Source organism: Lepidochelys kempii, chromosome 2 (genome assembly GCF_965140285.1).
Source record: "Lepidochelys kempii isolate rLepKem1 chromosome 2, rLepKem1.hap1, whole genome shotgun sequence".
Taxonomy (NCBI): domain Eukaryota; kingdom Metazoa; phylum Chordata; order Testudines; family Cheloniidae; genus Lepidochelys; species Lepidochelys kempii.
Window position 1 is genome coordinate 43,819,473 of NC_136381.1, and position 22,405 is coordinate 43,841,877.

General features: G+C 43.6%; 2 protein-coding genes across 3 annotated transcripts in view; both read left to right on the top strand.

Annotated features, from left to right (window-relative positions):
- Positions 1-256: 256 nt before the first annotated feature.
- On the top strand, positions 257-9,674 carry GEM (GTP binding protein overexpressed in skeletal muscle). 2 transcript variants are annotated; one of them, XM_073330571.1, is made up of 6 exons: positions 257-389; positions 820-882; positions 2,265-2,604; positions 6,050-6,126; positions 6,638-6,842; positions 8,501-9,674. In XM_073330571.1, the coding sequence occupies exons 3-6, from the start codon at positions 2,274-2,276 to the stop codon at positions 8,776-8,778; spliced, it is 891 nt and encodes a 296-aa protein (XP_073186672.1). In that variant the 5' UTR covers positions 257-389; positions 820-882; positions 2,265-2,273; the 3' UTR covers positions 8,779-9,674. The 2 variants fall into 2 exon arrangements, with proteins under 2 accessions (XP_073186672.1, XP_073186670.1); XM_073330569.2 differs by lacking the exon at positions 820-882 and having other exon boundaries at positions 8,501-9,673.
- Positions 9,675-12,380: 2,706 nt separating this feature from the next.
- The window catches only part of CDH17 (cadherin 17), a 61,360-nt gene continuing 51,335 nt past the window's right edge, over positions 12,381-22,405 (top strand). Inside the window, exon 1 of the mRNA XM_073329319.1 lies at positions 12,381-12,497. Within this exon, the coding sequence (XP_073185420.1) occupies positions 12,381-12,497 (117 nt within the window). The remainder of the gene's footprint in view (positions 12,498-22,405) is intronic.

A 22,405-nucleotide genomic window follows, 5' to 3' on the forward strand; every position in this document is an offset into this window, starting at 1 on the left:
AGAGTCTTGTGATGAAATGAGAATTTATTGTATTTTTCCACTCCATAAGAAGGCAAAAGGTTTACTGGCATTATTAATAAAGAAAAAAATCATATGGCTGCAAGTAAATGATTTAGTTAGTGTTACTGTCTGTAAGTTTTTGCTCTTCTGCTTGGCCGCTTCCTCCCAGCTGGGGGCTGGCTGTTGTGTGAACAGGCCAACGACGTCACGGAAAAGCCCTGTCTCTGATCAGATGGGCTTAATATAAACCAGGTTTGCTGAGAAAGAATTAGAGAGGCAGCCACTGAACAGGAGAGGATTTACTCCAGCAGACCAGTTCACTATATCACACTCCACTGCAAGAAATAGACAATAAGACCAAAGCTGACTGGTGGAAGAGACTGTGAAAAGTAAGGTGGTGCTGGCTGAAAAGTATTGGTTTGAATGTCTTACTTAAGTGAAGAGAAATTATAGAACTATGTAGATAAATGAAATATGTAACGTGGAATATAGTTTGAATATGGAATTGAGTGCACTACAGTAAGTTATAAGACATTGTCTTGTTTAGTTTATTAAACTGTGGAACTCTCTTAAGGAAGCACTACTAATGTAGACTGTTTATTATTCAGCCAAATCAAAGTTAACATTTCTCATTCTGTCTTTTTGACAGGGAAATGACAGCAAAATATATGCTTGAAAGTTAAAATATTTAATTTTGTTTGTGAAGCAGTGTTTGTTGGATGCCTGGTCTCCTGCTAAAAACATTTCTTGCTGGCAAAGGTTTATGTGACTGTATAGAATTCAGATGAACTCATTTTGCAACAAATGCTGTAATTACAGATAGAAAATGGCATTGGTCATAAGAGGCAATATGCTTGGTAAAGGCTGATATTCAACTTACAGGTATAGTCTGCTGTTTTTCAGCACATTTGTTTTATGACCTGCTCCGTACCTGCTCTAAAAAGTTTTCAAGGGTTTCCTGAGTTAGAAGAAGTCATTGGTAGTGTGCAATTTGATGAGCTGTGCACTTTTTGCAAACACGAAAGAGTAATACAGTTGGAAAGCAGCCCAGGATGTTTTAATAGCAGATGCTCTCTTTGTTAATATGCAGAAGAGAACTGAGAGCCATCAGACTTAAGTCTAACAAAGCAAAATGTATAAATAACTGTCACCTTGGGAACTGGAGAGCATCAAAGTAACTTTCCTAAAAATGGTAGCTGTGGACCACTAGGAAAGACATCACAACATTCTGCCTCCAACCAAGGCAAAATCCATTCAAAAGCCAAATGTCATTAAAAGCCATGTTTAGACAAGAGGAGCTAGCCTGACTAGCTGCTCCTCAGCCAAATTAATTTGTTGATTTAAAAACTGTAAATGTATGAGCTATTTTCTCCCAGAGATAGCTCCCCTAGTGGTGTGATCAGGTACATACTCTGGGATCCCATCAGATCTCATTCTGCTCTCTCTTACACCCGTTTGATACCAGCTTAATTCCAGTGTGTGCAATGGAGTTGCTCTTTTTTTTTTACACTGGTATAACTGAGCACAAAATCAAGCCCCTTATAGTAAGACTTGTTGATGTGGTTCTTTTTCCACCGGAGGAAATGATCTAAATGTGCAGAGTATAATGTTTGTTGTTCTCACAACAGATTCAACTGTCAGTTGAGACTAAGCATGATACTTTGCAGGCAAAGAACAATTTCTTGTTTAACAAAGCCCCGGCAGATTCCGCTGGACTTTACCTGGGTATGCAGTGATGGGAGAGGGTGCAAGGAACCTTCACTCCATTGCATGGTCTGTGTAAGGGACAGGCAAAACTGCGGTCTCTGTTTTTCTCCCTCTGCACACCCCTTGAGGTGCACAGTGCCCCAGAATGGGCAGGGACCAGCACACTGGGAATTATGCCCTCTCTGAAGGTGGGCACTGTCCCCCATGTGATGGATTGCTATGAAAGACATTCTGCCTCCTACTGCTCCCTTTGGGGCAATGCAGCTCCACACCATCCCCAAAGAAGGGCTGTGCCTAATATTCACAACTAGGGGGAGACAAAGATAGGGCTTAGTATGTAATGCTGATTTCAACCTGAATCCTAAAGCCATGACTATGGCTGGCGAATTAGAAATGTTAGAGGCAAATGAAAGAGGCAGCCGTTTTAATTCTTCTTTGGTCTGTGCACGAGGCATTTGCAGATACACAGGATATACCTTACCTATGGGTTTTTTTAACATGGAGCCCATTTCAGATTCCTGGTGTGCAACATTTGCGACTTTGCTATTTTTCACTAGGGAAAACACATGACTCTGAATCATGTCACCCTGCGTCACAGCAGCAGCGTGCTGCACGCACAGCAGCAGCGCTGGAGCATCCCTGCTGATGGAAGGCACCTGGCCGTCCACAAAGACCCCCACGAGTACAACGTGCGCAAGAGATACACTATGAACCCCGATGATTATTACCGAAGGAGTTGGTCGTCCGAGTCCTCCGATTCAGTCATTTCCTCCGAGTCCGGAAATACCTACTACCGGGTGGTCATGATTGGGGAGCATGGAGTGGGAAAATCTACCTTGGCCAATATCTTCGCAGGCGTGCATGACAGCATGGACAGTGACTGTGATGTGCTAGGAGGTAGGTCATTGCATTCTGCATTGTTTACGTTTATTTAAAGCCTTTCCTGTCAATTGTCATCAGCAATAAGACAGAAAATTAGTGACGTCATTTAATCTGGAGTGCCTGAAACTGAGGTAATGCACACTTGGCCCTTATTTTCAAAGCTGATTCCAGCACGTGCATCTGTCTCAACAATCGGGCTATGAAAAAAGACACTCACTGACAAAGGTCTAAGTCTGCTGAAATACAGAGAAAGGAGACCAGTATAGCTTCTGAACCCTTTCTTTTTAAAAAAGGCAGTTGGAATCTGATTAATTCTTGATTGTGATATAAATACATTACTTAGAAGGCCTGAATCAGATCTTATACCAGTTTCACACTGGTGTAACTACAAGCTCCAGTGGATCAACTCCTGCTTTACCCTGGTGTGAGGTAATAGCCTGGCCTGTAATTTGCACTGCCAGCCTTGTGATGCTATTGTTCTATGAGAAATCAGTGCGTAAAATCATTTGGAATTTTAAAGAAACTGTTAAGAGCTACATATCAGCAAGAGATAAGGGTAGAAAAATAATAATCCCTGCCCTGCTTTACAGGTACCACCAAAATACTTGCTGGTCATTAAGTAATCCCACCAAATTTGTATGAAATTTGTGTATAAATTGCCTCAGTATAAGTTATTTGGGTTCTTCTCATTAGCATTTCATATCACCTGCATGGCACAGATCCCCCACTTCCCAGAAGCGAAGAGCAGATAACGATGCCTCAGTAGTGTGAGGAAAAAGTCCTGCTCCCCAATTAATTTGAGGAAAAAGAGGAGGCTGACATGGTCTGCAGCTCTTTGCTAGGCAAGTTCCCTTTACTATGCACCTCTGTTTTAGAGTGAGGGGACTCGTATTTTCATTATTCCCAGGGATCAATTAAAGCTAAAGGCCAAACAGTGGCACTGAGTCATGGGCCATGTTTTATGTGCGGGATACCACTGGGGAGGAGCTTTGCTGCAGCAGGATCTCCTACGGCTCTGAAGACGTGGATACGGTCACCCTTTGGAGAAAGGGCAGGGGTTGCTCCCATTCTGGCTGGAAAAGTTTCACTGACCAGCGCAGATGGCCCCATCCCTCCACTGCTGCTTGCCGCCCTGCCTCTTTGGGATGCCTAGCCAACAGGCAGCACCAGAGCAATCTTTGTGTGCCGGGCTAGGAACGATTTATCACTTAACATGGCCTGGAATTAAAAATACAGGGTCCAAATCCTGCTTGTGCATGACCACGGGCTGGAAATATAAATCTTGGGAGCCTGAGGGGAACTTGAGGACCCCTTTGATGCACTGGACACGGATCAGCCAATCAGGCGTGTTTTCTTTTAATCTTCCACTGAGTAGTCCTGTGATCATGCAAGACATCATTTGCACTAGGCGGGCCTTCTAGCAGCTATCTAGCCTGCACTCCAGCAGCATGTAAAGTACAGCACAGAACAAGCTTATGGTCACTTCCACTCTTCTTTCTTGCAGACTTGCAAAATTGCCCTGAAAATCTACTAGCCCAGGCACCCCGCCTAGTCACCCACCTTCACAGTTATGAGGCGGGGTGGGGAGGGGCGAAGTAATCCCCAAACCAATGATAATATTTTACTTATCTGACAAATTTTCCTTGTCCCAGGGAAATGGAATTTTGCACAGCTGCTTTATGCTATATGATGGACCAGATCTTCTGTTGGATGTTGGTGCTTTGTGCTGCACTGTTGACAGCATGTGTCCTTACAACAGGTGTAACCAGAATTCAGAGGATCACCCCAGTCAAAGGGAGCCTCCAGTTAGTGTAGAATCAGTGTAGCAATGCCTATGTTGTGCTATCTCCCTGCTGCTGATGTAGGGGACATGGGTGGGATGCTCCTATGCCATTGTTCCAAACACTGGGAGCTGCCAGAAGCCAGGGTAAGGTAGAACAGCCTTCAAGCTGCTCTAAACTTACTCCAGAGGACCAGTCCTCCAGAGAGCAGCCCCAAGATGAGCGGGAGTGTGAAGGTGAGCTTTATGCCTCCTACAGCCTGCACTCTGTTCAGCTCTGCTGGACTCAGACATTTGCCCAGGATTAATCTAAGGCACAAGCACAAAGGAGAACCTACTGGGACTAGAAGTGAAATTGCTCCTGTTGGTTAGTGTTTTCTTTTTGCTTTCCTCCTTTAGGCCCATCTACCCCCAGGTGGCCAGCTGTGTCAGCCCAGTGCCCTTTTGTTCACAAAGAGTTTCCCATTTTAAAGTTTCTGTGGCAGAACTGATTTAAAAAAAAATTTGGCTATTCTTTAGTTACCCTTGGCTCATTCTACTCCATGGCCTCACTGTTTTCTGGCTTCCAGGAGAGTCCAGGATTAGGACTTGGGGAAAGATCACTTCACAAAAGCACAGTGGGAGCTTATGAGGCAAGAGCCTTTATTTAAAATACAGTAATATCCTCCATCAGAGTGGTTTGGATAGGTGCTCTGAACAGCATGGTGATGAATGTAAGCTGTCTGCCCTAACACTGGATTTTATTATGCTAGCAGTAACACAAGACTAGAGATGGACCCAAACCAAAAACATGCTTTCGAACACCCCAAACTTCAAAGGAGTGAAAGGGACGGGGAATGGAATCCAAATTTCACAGTGTCCCTTGATCTCTATAATGGCTTGGCGCAGACCTCAGATCTAAATACCTCTGAACCGTGTGTGGTTTGAAATCCAGATATGAATTTTGCTGGTCCTTACCCAGGGTTAGGCAGGTTCTGCCACTTCCTACCAAACTGCTGTGAAGTGCTTCATCACCTCTTTAATGTTCATAGGTGAACATTTAGTGAGAAGCACTAACCTGGGACAGGATAAAGCCAGGGGAACGAGGGACAGTTCAGGGGACTGTAGTGCAATAGCAGCATCTGTTTTATAGAGCCCAGCAACCTTTGCCTCACACACCGCTGCCCGTTGCTAGGGCTGCTGGATGGCTGAACTGCTCAGAGCAGCAGTGATTGTTCACCCGAAAAGGGTCCCCGCTAGAGTGAAAACAAATATTTTCCATTACTAAGCCTTGCTGGAGTCTGTACGTCTGTCAGCTGCTCCCAGGGGGTCAAATGTTCAGTGTTTGATTTATTTCTTTCACTGGTTATACTCCTCTTCCCCCTCCCCCACCGTATCCCTGCCCTGCATAGGATAAAAAGCTTTTCAGCCAAAATCATGAACACTAGTTGCAAAATCTTTCACTCTCGTTCATTTGCCATGAAAATTAAGAAAAAAACCGTAAAGAGACATAGGGCCACATGCACTGCTCGTGAAAGTGGATACAACTCCACTGAAATCAGTGGACTCGCCCCAACAGTGAATTGGATTCACTGAACTCAACCTGGAACAAATTATATGTATATGGCAATTTTTCTTTATTGCTACATATATGACAAAAGGAAGGGATGTATTGCTAACATTTGTGGATTTTTATTCTAGAAGACACATATGAACGGACCTTGATGGTAGATGGTGAAAGTGCAACCATTATGCTGCTTGACATGTGGGAAAATAAGGTATTGCATTCAGTTCATTTTATTCCAGTGCCAAAGGGAAATTAAGTATGAATGAGTAGCAATACTCTAGTTCTGCTAGGAACATGCAGTGGTTCAACAAGTAAGGAGGTGTTATCCATAATTCTATGGTCAGTGAAAGCATGGGGACTTTAACAATGTCCAAGGTCCTCCATCTAAGTTTGAAAATGGCAAAGAAATTTCTTTGTCTGATTTATTATTAAAAACAAAAATGCCGGAAACATGATCAGAGCTAAATTTGACCTGGGCATAAGCAAACACAAGTTAATGAAGTCTATTGGTCAATTTTTGCCCTGGTTTGTGCTGGTGTACATCCCTGTTACTTTGGTTTTATACTGGTGTAACTGTGATCAAAACCATACCCAGCAAAGTTACACCATGGTTGAATTTGGATTGAGTAATATTACACTTTTTCTGTAAACACTCAGGTGGGCTTCCAGTTAAGAAAGCCAGGCTTTTGCTAATGCTGGCTGTATCTATTTTATATTACCAGAGTGAAGAAGAATGGATCCAAGATCACTGCATGCAAGTAGGAGATGCATACTTGATTGTCTACTCCATCACAGACCGAGCGAGCTTTGAGAAAGCCTCTGAACTAAGAATACAGCTCCGCAGGGCACGCCAAACCGAAGATATTCCCATTATTTTAGTGGGCAACAAAAGCGATCTCGTCAGGTGCCGTGAAGTCTCTGTGTCAGGTATGGAAAATTACCATGACAACCACTTTATAACTTTAAGAGCCATATATTGTCCTAGATCTGCTTGCAGAATTCCCACTGATGTCTGGAGTACTCTATGGCTGAGAATGGGTGGAATGGTTCAATAGCAAAAAACAAACAAACAACCTCAACCCCAAAATCCCCAGTTTAAGGGCCTGATTCAGCTCCCATAAATGTGAATTAAAAGGCTCTCTTTAATGGGAGATGAATCGAGTCTTTGGTCAACTAAGTCTTTTCTGGAAACTTATCCATGAGTGTTGGATGTGCAGTGTCTACAACAACACAATAAAATAAATCAGCATAACCAGAAATGGATGAGAAACTCCCCCCAGCTTAGGTTTCAACACAATCCGATGACCATTGATTGTAGAGCTTGACCTTTCCAAAGGTATTCACCCTCTCCTCTGTATTCCAAGAAGTTCCTCTGATAGACCTTTTCCCAGGTCCCCATGCAAGGGGAAAGGAAAGCTGATCTGGACTTTACCCTGCATTCTGGCCCCTGTCACAATGGCCCTACATGAAAACTTCTCACTGGGGTACGTAGAGCAGTAGAGCAAAAGAGCTCAGTAATATTACTAGGCTTCTTATTTTCATTTTCACATTCTTCCTCGTGCTGGGCTGTTTAAGGCACTTTGCCTCGAGTGAAGGCAGGAAGGTGGGTTTCATTCTAAGCACTCTATGAGTCAACCACCTGATGTGTTTGGAGAGGGAGGGGAGTATCAGAGCATGCTGGTATCCATTTAGAAGAAGATCATTAGAGTTAGTTTAGGTTCAAATATAAAAAATAAGGGCCAAGATTTCAAAGTGGCTTCTAAAACTATGGGCATAATTTAGCTAATACCTAATTTTTTGCACATGTTGCTGTTCACCCTAAAGTTTTTGCTGTTCAAAGACTACGATTTGTATATGCAATCTGTGGGCCCAGTCCTACTCCTTTCGATGTTAGTTGCAAGTTTTAACATTGACTTCAATGAGGGTAGAGTCAGGCCTATATTTACACATACAAATCAGGTAGGTAGGAACTTACCCATTCGGGGCATTTCTACACTGCAATAAAAGACCCATGGCACAGCCATGGCTGGCCTGGGTCAGTTGAGTGAGGCTCAGGCTGTAGGGCTATAAAATTGCAATGTGATCTGAGGGCTTGGGGGAGCCTGGGCTCTGAGATTGCAAGGGGAAGGGCTTAAGCTCCAGCCCAAGCCTGAAAGTTTATACAGCAATTTTATACCTATACCGCCCAAGCCCTGTGAGCCTGAGTCAGTTGACCTGGGATCTGAGACCTGGGGTTGAGGGTTTCTACTGCAGTGTAGACGTACCCTAAATGTGCATGTGGAAATCTGAGTTTTGGCATATGCAAAATTATGCCTGCAATCTTCAAAGCTGCATTTTGAAAATATGGCTGTAAATGGATCAAGCAGTATATTGCTCTCAATAATGGTAACCTCATTGCCTCTGTCACGAGTCACTGAGGTTTCCCTGAAGTACAAGTGACTCTATTTGGGGCATTTATAGATAGCTCACATTCTGTACTGCGCATGGCACTGTGTTCAGCAGCTTTGCCCTTCTCCCTTTTGCTTAGGGAACGTGCCCTATCTGAACGCTATCCCTACTGACATAGATCCCTTACCATTTTACAGAGGGCCGAGCTTGTGCTGTTGTGTTTGACTGTAAGTTCATCGAGACCTCCGCAGCTGTCCAGCACAACGTGAAGGAGCTGTTTGAAGGAATTGTGCGGCAAGTCCGGCTAAGACGAGACAGCAAGGAAAAGAACGAGAGGAGGCTGGCATATCAGAAGAGGAGAGAGAGCATTCCTAAGAAAGCCAGGCGGTTCTGGGGCAAAATAGCTGCCAAGAACAACAAGAATATGGCCTTCAAACTTAAGTCTAAGTCTTGCCACGACCTATCAGTACTTTAAGAAGGTTGGACTATGACACATGTTCTCTTCTGTGGACATTGTTTAACTACATTGTGAACAATAATCAATCTATATTAGATTGGACTACAAGAAAAACATTTTTGACTTGGATTCACGGTTGTGATTGTGACAAAAATGTGCTGGCAATAAGCACAGCACAATGCATGGAAAACAAAAGCCTTTCTTAATTTTTTTGTCAGTAGTTTTTGAAAAAGCTTTCTCTTATACACCAGAACATCCTAAAGTTAAGCAGGGTGTGTTTTTAAATGTATTTCTTGTTTCTCTTGTTGCCTTTGGATAATAGTATAAGAACCTAAACACTCATGATCTGGGGAATGAATTGCACCCCCTCATTATTTTTGGAAAAATGTGTAGCGAAATGATGAACTCACTGAGAACTGATCCTTTGCCAAATAGTTGGTCTGATTTTCTTAAGCATCCAAAATCTGCATTTCTCTAGAATAGTCACTGAGACACTGTCTTGTTTCCAGGGGTAACACCCATGAACATACACATCTCTTACTTCTAAAAATTTAATATTTAATGGAAAAAGTACTTCTAGCCAAATGATTTTTCCCCTATGATTTTCATACGGTGGGACTGTCAACAACAAAAAAATCAGATTAAAATGCAAAATGCATGAAGCGAGAGATGCCAAATTTTAAAACCACCTGATCTTTTATAAGAAACCACATGGACTTTTTGTACCCAGACTTGTGTATGTCGGAGCTGTGCTGTATTTATTTCATTGCAAAGCAATAAGCATTTTTAGTATTGGGGGTGAAAATGTATTTATTGTCAGGTTTCTTAAGAAAAACTCTTTAATGTTTTCTAGCTAATATCTTTTTCAGATTATGCAAGTTTTTATTTACATGCCTTGTAATAAAACAAACAAAATATTTGACTGCCTTTGAGTACCAACATGAAATCTCAAAGATTTTATTGGAAGTTAAAGAAAAGATTTTGATTGTTTGGAAAGCATCTTATGTGTGTGTACACTGAAGATACCTAACAGGTATTGCTGATTACAGACTACTTAGCAATTTAGAATCACAAGCAAAAATACCCAAGATATTGTAAAATGCTCTTAATGCCCAATATTCCTTATACCCAGAGTGGCACTATGGTGATAAAGATAATAATAGTTCATTCATATAGAGTGTATTTTGTTTAGAGATCTCAAAGCACTCTACAAAGAAAGATAAGCATCGTTATCCCCATTTTACAGATGGGGAAACAGAGGCAGAGAAGTGAAGTACCTTGCTTAAGGTCACAAAGCATGTCACTGGGTGCTAGAGCGGGAAAATCTCAGTCCAGTGTCCTATTCCTAAAGTAGTATTTGAAATAAGGGTGTTGTTAACACAGAGACCCACTCTGGATTGGGATATTCAGGGACTTTGGGTTCATAACTCCAAGGTCAGGGCAGATGTGCAGCAGTTCTAACATGCAAACTGGTAACTGTGATGGGCCAAATGGCCACCCTAGTAGCTCAGGTACCACAAAGATGGGTGTAATATAGATAGACACACAGAAGTGAACTCCACATCCTGTGCTGTACAGGATTTGTTTACAAAAGGCCTGGAGTCAGCTTGCTGAGTGTTTGAAGAACGCTACCTCTACTGACAGACTAGGTTTAGTACTGCCCATCAGGGAGTGAGCAAACAACTGTGCAGAATTCATACTTCCCAAAGAATACTACTTCTGCTGTAGAGTACATTTCCTAGCAATTTGCCTGAAATAATATAATTCGGTATTTGGAACACAGAAGAGACAAGAGCACCACGTGATTCTATGAATTCAGAGGAAAGTGTAATTTTGAAATGAATGTTTTTTGCATGGCCTGGATACAATTTAAACATAGAATCATAGGACTGGAAGGGACCTTGAGAGGTCATCTAGTCCAGTCCCCTGCACTCATGGTAGGACTAAGTATTATCTAGACCACCCCTGACAGGTGTTTGTCTAACCTGCTCTTAAAAATCTCCAGTGATGGAGATTCCACAATCTTCCTAGGCAATTTATTCCAGTGCTTAACCACCCTGACAGGTAGGAAGTTTTTCCTAATGTCCAACCTGAACCACCTTGCTGCAATTTAAGCCCATTGCTTCTTGTCCTATCCTCAGAGGTTAAGAAGAACAATTTTTCTCCCTCCTCCTTGTAACAACTTTTTATGTACTTGAAAACTGTTCTCATGTCCCCTCTCAGTCTTCTCTTCTCCAGACTAAACAAACCCATTTTTTTCAATCTTCCTTCATAGGTCATGTTTTCTAGACCTTTAATCATTTTTGTTGTTCTTTTGTGGACTTTCTCCAATTTGTCCACTTCTTTCCTGAAATGTGGCACCCAGAACTGGACACAATACTCCAGTTGAGGCCTAAGCAGTGCGAAGTAGAGCAGAATTACTTCTCATGTCTTGCTTACAACACTCCTGCTAATACATCCCAGAATGATGTTTGCTTTTTTTGCAACAGGGTTACACTGACTCATATTTAGCTTGTGGTCCACTATGATCCCCAGATCCCTTTCCGCAGTACTCCTTCGTAGGCAGTACTTTCATATTTGGTCAATCTAAAGCAGTCCAGACAGAAGTATTCATTACAATATCATAGTTTAGAGCTACTGTACTAACAGAGCCTGGTACCATTCAAAACTTGCAGCAGAAAGAAGTGGGCAAAACTTTTTAGCCATTAGTTATTTTCTTCTACTATATAAGTTTCATTGAATTAATGTCCTCAAAATTGCTGAGGGGGTGGGGGTGGGGGGAAATTCCTTGGCCTGTTCCATTTCAGTCAAGCCACGGTATTTTATAACTCCAAATCAAACAGGAGTTTGAATCTATACAGTCCTAGTCTTCCAAACAGAGGTGTTAAGAGTGGAAGCCAGTAATTTTTTACAGCACGGTTGGTTGGCACATATAGTGTCGCCAACCCCAAATATTAAATAAATCATGTCAGGGCCACAAAATTAAAGAGATTGGCTTAAAAATCATTAGAGCTTTTTAAATAAAAAACTGGGGTTCTTTTTATTTGCTTTCGGCTTCATAGCCTTTAGTGTGCTCTTGCTTCTTCTTTTTGAACTTTTCTCTTGAAACCAGGAGGGCTAGAAACTTTGAGTTGGCAGCACTGAACATACTATGGCTAGAGACAACTGTCTAATTTCAGACATGTTTACAACCACTTAGCTCAAGTGGGTCATAAGGGAATGGACAGCAGAGAAGGCACTTCTGCAGGCTGGAGTTGTATTTGGATAAACACTACGTAATCTCTCTGAGTAGCAAAGAGAGGATGAGCTGAGAGGAAAACCTCATCTGGGCCAAAATCTTTTAGAGGGGAGTGTGTCTGAGTAAACACACCATTAGCCCTCTTTCCTTCCATTCCTGTGGAAATCATCCCATGGAACTTCACACAGCTGGGCCTCTGTGGGGTTTGAGGAAGCATTTTTGAGCAGAGAGGTGGGGCTGGAGTGTTACCCCAGTGGATTTACCTGACTAAATTCATGATGTTAGTATCAGCATGAACTACAGCTTTGCATCTTGAAACCATCCCTGGGTGAATGCACTGTCGGCCAGTGGTGGGCAACAATGCGTGAAGAAGGTATGGTGCATGGCGGGCAAGCAGCCTGGCGAGTGCCGCAGAGAGTCTGGGCATCCTTGTGGCTGCCCTAAACCTCCAAGGAATGCCCAAGAGCTTCAGGATATCTCTGTGGATCTAAAGTCCCCTGTGGGTCAGGATGGCATTGCTTCCTGCCCATTCTGTGATCAAACTCTGACTCTATCTTATAGTGGAACAGAAACTCTACAGCAGGGGTGGGCAAACTTTTTGGCCTGAGCGCCACATTGGGGTTCTGAAACTGTATGGAGGGCTGGGTAGGGAAGGCTGTGCCTCCCCAAACAGCCTGGCCTCTGCTCCCTGTTTGCCCCCTCCCACTTCCCGCCCCCTGACTGCCCCCCTCAAAACCCCTGACCCATCCAACACCCCCTGCTCCTTGAACCCTGACTGCCCCCTCCCAGGACCCTCTGCCCCTTATCCAACCCCCCCACTCCCCAACCCCTTACCATGTCACTCAGAGCAGCAGGACTGGCAGCCGTGCCGCCTGGCTGGATCCAGCCATGCCACTGCACTGGCTGGCAGGAGCTCACAGCCCTGCTACCCAGAGCGCTGGTGGCATGGCTAGCTGAGGCTGCAGGGGAGTGGGGACAGCAGGGGAGGGGCCAGGGGCTAGCCTCCATGGCAGGGAGCTCAAGGGCCAGGCAGGATGGTCCTGTGGGCCGGATGTGGCCCGCGGGCCATAGTTTGCCCACCTCTGCTCTACAGCCTCAAAGCTGTGGATTTTTTTCACCTAATGTTGGCCTTCTCATAGGTTCTTCCATGGGAGAAGGCAAGATACATGCCTATTTAGCTATATTTAATGCACTTTCACTGCAGTACCTGAGTCCTTTGTATCCATATTTATAAAGATGTCTCAACCTAACTTCTAATTATATGCCCACAATCAGTTATGGGCATAATGGGAGACATCCAAATGCCTTATTAAAGGCTACTAAGATGTCTATATCCTAATATTTGTGTTTTTCAAATTTTCACTCAGAATTGTCACTAGAGCATCACTTCAAAATAATTTGTTCCTTGGAATCTAAATTTAGTCAAAAGACAAAATGGCCCATTTAGAGAGATGACTATAGAGAATGGGGTAGGGGGAGGAATAGCTCAGTGGTTTGAGCACTGGCCTCCTAAACCCTGGATTGTGAGTTCAATCCTTGAAGGGGCCATTTAGGGAGCTGGGGCAAAAGTTGGGGATTGGTCCTACTTTGAGCAGGGGGTTCAACTAGATGACCTCCTGAGGTACCTTCCAACCCTGATATTCTAATGGACCATTGTTTTATTTTGACATTTACAAGAGAAATATGAGTCATGATCATAGCTGATTATCATCAAGTTACTAGATACAGAAAATTTCACCCTTCATAACAGCTGGCTGGTAAATAATCATGTTAGTTAATTGGTACCTTAAATACTTGGTAAATATTGACACTTCAGACCTTTACTATCCACAAGCCTGTTAGGTGTTGATTTCAGAGGGCAGTTTCAAGAAATGTGTAACATCATAGAACAATGTCAGGGGCCCTACTGGGGTACCTATAAATAAACAAGTGCTATAGGCATTCTAACTATGGAAGAGGCATGGAAATTGTGAAAACAAGCGACAAACAAATCCCAAATGCAAAAGCATCAGAAAGCATACAAAAAAGCGGTTCGGGGACTCAAACCATTGTATTGGCTACTCATGAAGTCAGGGCTACAGTAATAGAAGCTAACAAGATCATTGCTCCGTTGTCCACAGAGATCTGGCAGTAACTGTGGAATCGTTGAGTCATAAGATTGATAGATCCAAGGCAACAACTGTGAAATTCCTGGAGCCTGGATAAAATAAAATAAACATAGCAACCAAAAATTCTAAGATCATGTGAAATGACTAATTATTACAATAATAGCTCTCTTAAAAAGACAAACTATATCAGTGACATGAATTAGGTAGAAAGTTCCACTTTCAATTAATTTCATCTTGACAGCTTTAATGCCAGAGGAAAGGTTTCTTTATTAAAGTTTTAAGGAATAACTATAATAGTCACTAGGTTCCCACCTGATATCCTACCTGAAGGAATTACATTATCTCTGTTGTGACAGCACATGCATCTCTAGCATATTAAACTGCACACGTTTCGTCTTGTGAGGATTATTGATAACATTTAGGCAAGTTTAAGATATAGATTATAAAAATGGCTAGATGAATACTGCATGGTTTTAATCCACATATGTGCAATATTTTTAAATTACACCCCTTGGAAATCTTTACAGATAAAGGGCCAGATTCTGGGTCTACTGAGGGTATGTCTAGACACCTGTGGCTGGCCCGTGCCAGCAGACTTGGGCTTGTGGGGCTTGGGCTGCGGGGCTGTTTCACTGTTGTGTAGACTCCTGGGCTCGGGCTGCAGCCTGGGCTCTAGGAGTCTGTGAGGTGGGAAGGTTCCAGAGCTCAGGCTCCCGCAAGAACCCAGAAGTCTATATGGCAATGAAACAGCCCCGCAGCCTGCACCCTGCAAGCCCGATTCAGCTGGCATGGGCCAGCTGCCGGTTTTTCTTTGCTGTGTAGAAATACCAGGCTGGTTTGTGCCACCTTGGTGTCTGGCTGTGAATGAAAGAGGGAGACAAAGGGCTCAGAAAGATGGAGCCTAACTTCCTGATAATGATGATTATGCTGATAACATTGTTGACGCAGCAGACATAGCAGTGCAGTATTGGGGTGGGGAGCTGGACTGCAATTAGACACCTGCGTCTGGGCCGTGCCAGCTGACTCACGCTCTCGCAAGTTTCAGGCTGTGGGGCTGTTGAATTGTGCTGTAGAGGGCTGCAGACCGAGCTCTAGGACCCTCCCACCTCACAGGGTCCTAGTGCCCAGGCTCCAGCCCGAACATCAACACCACAGTTAAACAGCCCCTTTGCCCGAGCCCTGTGAGCCTGAGTTCCCTGGCATAGGCCAGCCATGGGTGTGTAACTGCAGTGTAGACATACTGTAAGGGGTAATGTCCTTCAGAGGAGATGTTAACCCAATGTTCTTGTTCTGTCTCTGATGGCTGTTTAGGTGGATGTTATGGAGTCCTGATGAGAACCAAAAGATTATGGGATAACACAAGTGTCCTGGACAGTATTTTCAATTATTAACATAGATGATGTCCTAAACAGGTGTATATAAACAAAGACAAATCCTATGCTGACTAGGCACCCCATTCAACCCTACTGAAGACTATCAGACTGCATAGGGTATAACTCACTACAGACCTGAATCTATACATGCTAACACCCCCACCCCCATAATGAAAATATAAAATCAAGACAAAGCTCTGGGGTAGGACTTTGCTCTGGATATCCTTGTGAATATGAGGCTGAGATATGCTTTTGTCTCTTTGGATAGCAAGCTTTATGGGCAGAGACCCTGGCTCCTGAGCACATTGCTGGTGCTTAACAAATAATACAGAAATAAATCATAATATTCAATAATGATTGCTTAGTTTTCCTACATTAATAGAAGGGCCAAATTCTACCCTAAATAAACATAGGCTTAAACCCTGTTAGCTCTGCTGATCTCCGGGAGGTTTTAACTCAGTGCAGGCAAGTCAGGGGAGAATTTGGCTCATTCAGGGTTTGTGTAAGTGGGGAAATTACGTGGTGCGAACAAGATGTTAAACATGACTTTTTAGCACTCAGTGTAGACAAGGACCGTTGTGTTTAAATCATGTTCAAGTGGTTGCGGACCCTAGGGTTAACAATGATCAACTGACATAATTTTAAATATGACAGTCTGTGTCTGCATTGAGTGTTTAACATCGTGTTAGTTAAGATGTGATCTAACATGCTGAAATTTCCAAATATAGATTGCCCTCACTTTAGTTATCACTCTGAAAACACCTTCAAACTATCAGGCCCTGTATAAAATCCAATCGTGTTCAACAGATTGTTAAGTGAAAGAAATTGAAATGTCTCCTGCTTAGAGTATGGAGTGTTGTTATAGCCATGTTGGTCCCAGGATATCAGCGAGACAAGGTGGGTGAGGTAATAACTTTTATTGGACCAACGTCTGTTGGTGAGAGAGACAAGCTGTGATACTTGGAGTTAGTTTCCCAGAGCTGAAGAAGAGCGCTGTGTAAGCTTGTCTCTCTCACCAATGGAAGCTGGTCCAATATTACCTCACCCACCTGTTTCTTCTTAGAGTCACATTTACAATGCCATGATATTAATGGCTTTTTGCCTTGTAATACTGACGCTCAACATGCCACCCACTCACATGTTTTTTAACTGCTCTGGAGCAACAGTTGACTGGTAGATCAGGAACCTACGACAATAAAACCATGGGAGTGCACCTAGTAACAAACAAACCTGGACCAGACATCATTTGTGGCACATCATTATATAGATAATAATTGACTACATGAATGATTAAGGCAACACACTTCCTTTATTTTAAAATATTTATTTTTAGCATTTGGATACTTTTATTTTAAGTTTAAATGACTCTTTAAAAAGCAGTCATATCAGTGTGTTTATAACTTCTGGTATGGATACATTCTGTGGAGATACCATGTCATCAAAAAACAGTGTATTTCAGAATGTAATGGAGTACTGAAAATCAAAAGGAGGGATTACTTTCTGTGAAATCCAATGCATAATCTCATGGGTGGTGGGTGAACCCTCCCCCTCTGGGGAGGCTAGCCCCCGCCCCTACCCCACTCCGCTCGCCTGCTGGAGCCCCAAGCTCCCTCCACCGTGGCCAGAGGAGCCCCGGGCAAACTGCCATGATCCCCAGGCAGTCCGAGCACTGGCCTGAGCCACCCCAGGCTGCCAGCTGGCCCGAGCACCAGCCCAATGCCCGAGCCGCCCCGGGCTGCTGGTTGGCCCGAGCACCAGCCCAATGCCCAAGCCAACCTGGGCTGCCATCTGGATGAGCCCCGAGCTCCACGCTGCCAGCCCAAGATGAGCCCCCACTGACTTAAGGGGTGAGGGGGAGCGAGGGTGGGGCTTCGGGGCAGAGTGTGGGCAGGGCCACAGCCTAGATTAAGGGAGTCTTAGCCTCCCCTGGCTTATTATACCTGTCGCCCATGCATAATCTTAAATATGTACAGTTTGCCCTGAACCAAGACCCCAGATCTGAACATCTACTGAACTTCAGTGAAATTGTTCACTTTCACACTGGGCAAAATAATGAAACTGCTGCATAGCGAAACACAGGGAGAATTCAAAATATCATACAGATGACCATATGTAGTTCCCAGGATCTTCCTTCTTCCCTTTTTTAAAGATTGGCACTACATTAGCCTTTTTCCAGTCATCCGGGACTTCCCCGGTTCGCCATATGGCATATGGCAGGCCTACCATATGGCAGGCGACCAGCTTGGCTTAATGGTGAAATCCTAGCGGATCTTAAACATAAAAAAGAAGCTTACAAGAAGTGGAAGGTTGGACATATGACCAGGGAAGAGTATAAAAATATTTCTCGGGCATGTAGGAATGTTATCAGGAGGGCCAAATCGCACCTGGAGCTGCAGCTAGCCAGAGATGTCAAGAGTAACAAGAAGGGTTTCTTCAGGTATGTTGGCAACAAGAAGAAAGCCAAGGAATGTGTGGGCCCCTTACTGAATGAGGGAGGCAACCTAGTGACAGAGGATGTGGAAAAAGCTAATGTACTCAATGCTTTTTCTGCCTCTGTTTTCACTAACAAGGTCAGCTCCCAGACTGCTGCGCTGGGCATCACAAAATGCGGAAGAGATGGCCAGCCCTCTGTGGAGATAGAGGCGGTTAGGGACTATTTAGAAAAGCTGGACGTGCACAAGTCCATGGGGCCAGACGAGTTGCATCCGAGAGTGCTGAAGGAATTGGCGGCTGTGATTGCAGAGCCACTGGCCATTATCTTTGAAAACTCGTGGCGAACCGGGGAAGTCCCGGATGACTGGAAAAAGGCTAATGTAGTGCCAATCTTTAAAAAAGGGAAGAAGGAAGATCCTGGGAACTACAGGCCAGTCAGCCTCACCTCAGTCCCTGGAAAAATCATGGAGCAGGTCCTCAAAGAATCAATCCTGAAGCACTTGCATGAGAGGAAAGTGATCAGGAACAGCCAGCATGGATTCACCAAGGGAAGGTCATGCCTGACTAATCTAATCGCCTTTTATGATGAGATTACTGGTTCTGTGGATGAAGGGAAAGCAGTGGATGTATTGTTTCTTGACTTTAGCAAAGCTTTTGACACGGTCTCCCATAGTATTCTTGTCAGCAAGTTAAGGAAGTATGGGCTGGATGAATGCACTATAAGGTGGGTAGAAAGCTGGCTAAATTGTCGGGCTCAACGGGTAGTGATCAATGGCTCCATGTCTAGTTGGCAGCCGGTATCAAGTGGAGTGCCCCAAGGGTCGGTCCTGGGGCCGCTTTTATTCAATATCTTCATAAATGATCTGGAGGATGGTGTGGATTGCACTCTCAGCAAATTTGCGGATGATACTAAACTGGGAGGAGTGGTAGATACGCTGGAAGGGAGGGATAGGATACAGAAGGACCTAGACCAATTGGAAGATTGGGCCAAAAGGAATCTGATGAGGTTCAATAAGGATAAGTGCAGGGTCCTGCACTTAGGACGGAAGAACCCAATGCACAGCTACAGACTAGGGACCGAATGGCTAGGCAGCAGTTCTGCAGAAAAGGACCTAGGGGTGACAGCGGACGAGAAGCTGGATATGAGTCAGCAGTGTGCCCTTGTTGCCAAGAAGGCCAATGGCATTTTGGGATGTATAAGTAGGGGCATAGCGAGCAGATCGAGGGACGTGATCGTTCCCCTCTATTCGACATTGGTGAGGCCTCATCTGGAGTACTGTGTCCAGTTTGGGGCCCCACACTTCAAGAAGGATGTGGATAAATTGGAGAGAGTCCAGCGAAGGGCAACAAAAATGATTAGGGGACTGGAACACATGAGTTATGAGGAGAGGCTGAGGGAGCTGGGATTGTTTAGCCTGCAGAAGAGAAGAATGAGGGGGGATTTGATAGCTGCTTTCAACTACCTGAAAGGGGGTTCCAAAGAGGATGGCTCTAGACTGTTCTCAATGGTAGCAGATGACAGAACGAGGAGTAATGGTCTCAAGTTGCAGTGGGGGAGGTTTAGATTGGATATTAGGAAAAACTTTTTCACTAAGAGGGTGGTGAAACACTGGAATGCGTTACCTAGGGAGGTGGTAGAATCTCCTTCCTTAGAGGTTTTTAAGGTCAGGCTTGACAAAGCCCTGGCTGGGATGATTTAACTGGGAATTGGTCCTGCTTTGAGCAGGGGGTTGGACTAGATGACCTTCTGGGGTCCCTTCCAACCCTGATATTCTATGATTCTATGATTCTATGATAACAGTCTTACACTCACATCACTGAAACAAACCTAGTTCCCAAAGTCCCAAAGTTATCAGCCATTAGACACTCACATCTCCAGCTCTCCAGAAATAAGTGATTCCATGCTGAAACAATGCCAGACCATTACCTGAGACAAAGTGAGTGGTACTCAGGAAAGCAGACAGCAGGAGGCAACAGAAAGGCAGTGCTCACACAAAGTGAGCAAAGGTGGGCATAGAGGCAGAGTTGGCATGTCCAAGAAACCAGCGCTCTGCTTGTTCTATCAGATGGTTCTGAAGATTCATCCCAGTTCTCTCACTAACTCTATATGATGCTGACCAAGTTGTTTAACCCCACTTGGCCTCATTGAAGTAAATAGAAAAACTATTGGATTCGACATGGCCACAATTTCACCTCATGTGTTTTCATTTTCCCCTCTGTACAATGGGGAAAAATACATTTTTACCTTCCTCTTACTAGGTGATGTGAGACTTTACTGAATGATAGTTTTGCTGCGAGCATGGTCCGTGCTATTATCATGCTAACTCTTCTGTAGATGGTGAAATCATTGACAGTTGCTCAGTCAGAGGCACTAAAATTCTGACACCGGGGCTTTACTTTGTTTTTCCCTCTGTTCGTAAACCAGTAAAGCATGATTTTTACCTCTTAACCAGAATTTAATCCTGTGGCATACGTGGCCGTCTTTGCTCTCGGGCTGCTATTTAATGCATTAAACAATGGGAGAACACTAAACTGCTATTTTTCAGATTACAAACTACAGTTGCGAAATGTGAGAGGTGAAATCCAGGCAACTCTGAAGTCATGGGAGTTTTGCCGTTGATTTCGCGCCTGCAACGACAATGGTTGTACCCACCAGTGAGGGAACACATCACAAACCCAGGTCCTAGCTGCTGATGAGCACCTATTATAATGACAGTGGTGCCTTTTAAATCAGTGTCTGAGATGTTTTGTCACCTACCCATTCTGAGAGGACTGTCACTATGCAATGCCCATCTAGTGATAAGGGAGTGAAGGCGGGGACTGTGCTGTGCATGGGGCTCGGGAACATGTCACTGTACCATTCACCTTGTACTGTTCCTGCGGTAGAGGTTAGGTGTATGTTTCTGCATGGATTTCAGGTGATGTTACACTTAATTTCAGAGCACTAGCACCTTTCTATCTCTGAAATGAGATTTTCACTAATTTAGAGTCCCTGGGATCCTACTAAGCCCATTTACTGATATGTGACTTACACCATTTTACTGCTCATCACTGACCTAGTGACAATGAATTGTCTGGGACATTCATTATTATTTATTTGTATTACTGTAGCACCTATGAGTCCTAGTCATGGGCCAGGACCCCACTCTGCGAGACACTGTGCAATCCCAGAACAAAAACACAGTCCCTGCCCCCAATCTATTTTTATAATTGTAGAGTTTTAAAAATACAAATGTACTTTTTACTTGGTTACAAGATACAAACCCTGTATTTCTGCTGCAAGCAAAATTTGCCTTCTTATGGACTACAAGCTCAGGCTCTTGTTGCAAATTAAAGTTCTAATAGGAAATCTGTAAAGAGGGGCACAGTTGCTGAAATAACATCTTGTTTACCCAACTATCATTTGCTTTCCACTCATGCAACAGCCTTGCAAGAAAGACACTCGGAGCCAGATTCTGCAAATGTTTACTCATGCAGTAGTCCAGCTGAAGGATTAATCCCATGAGTCATTCTCTGTAGGATTGGGCCCTATCCTCTTGTTGGCTCATCAACTGACTAAATACCTGATATGATCTGTTATATAACATGTGGGTGAAAAGCTCCATTGCTTTCCTTCCGAAGAAGAAATACATCCCTGGAATGTCTCATTTGGTACAGCTAATATTTACTTTACAATTATATCCTTGACACTGTGGGATAGAATTTCAAGACATTTCATGCCTTTGCAACAAACTGAATCTAGAAAGTGGACATGTACAAAGCAAACAAGCATAAGGTATATTTAACCCAAGCGAGAATACAGGAACGTGCCTGCCTGGCTTTTTCTGCACTGCTCAAAAGTGAATAGAGCTATGAATACTGTTATTCAAGTGTAATTTTCAAAGAAAAGTTGTATGTGTAATGATCTTGGGGTTCATTAAATAACAAACCAGGGAATGAGAAAGGAATAAAACTTTAATAAAACAAACTAGAGAGCATCTCTGGTGAACTGCTTCACACAGCCATGTGGTATTCCCAACCCCTGCCTCCAGGGCACATCTCCAAATTCCCATATTCATAACATTGTCCCTTTTGAGGGAGCGTCTCTAAATTATAAACTTCTACAAACATACCTCTACATCTTCCCTCTTAAAGAAAAACAAATTAACTCTTATAAACATATATATAAACAGCTAACAACTATGTAATAACACATGTATTACATTCTCAACCCATGTAGTGCATTTCCATAAACCCAATGTGCCAGCAACCTACAGAGGAGAGGTTACTAGCACATCACTCTCAGGTGAGTCTTTACCACTCTCTTTCCTCAAATACCCTTTCTCCAGGCAGGTTAGCAAATCTCTATGAGTCTTTCAAGACGTTTAATCTCCCATTCTGATCTTCTCAGTATCAGCTTTTCATTAGAGTCTGAGTTGTTCTCTTGTTTCTTGACAGTTTCTATTTTGTGCATTGATGATAAAGGATCAGTCAGATGGGAAATGCCAACATCC

Coding starts and splice junctions, on each gene's coding strand:
- GEM (XM_073330571.1), top strand. CDS start 2,274: ATGACTCTGAATCATGTCACCCTGCGTCACAGCAGCAGCGTGCTGCAC. Junction 6,127..6,637: donor TTGACATGTGGGAAAATAAG/GTATTGCATTCA, acceptor TTATATTACCAG/AGTGAAGAAGAATGGATCCA. Junction 6,843..8,500: donor CCGTGAAGTCTCTGTGTCAG/GTATGGAAAATT, acceptor ACCATTTTACAG/AGGGCCGAGCTTGTGCTGTT.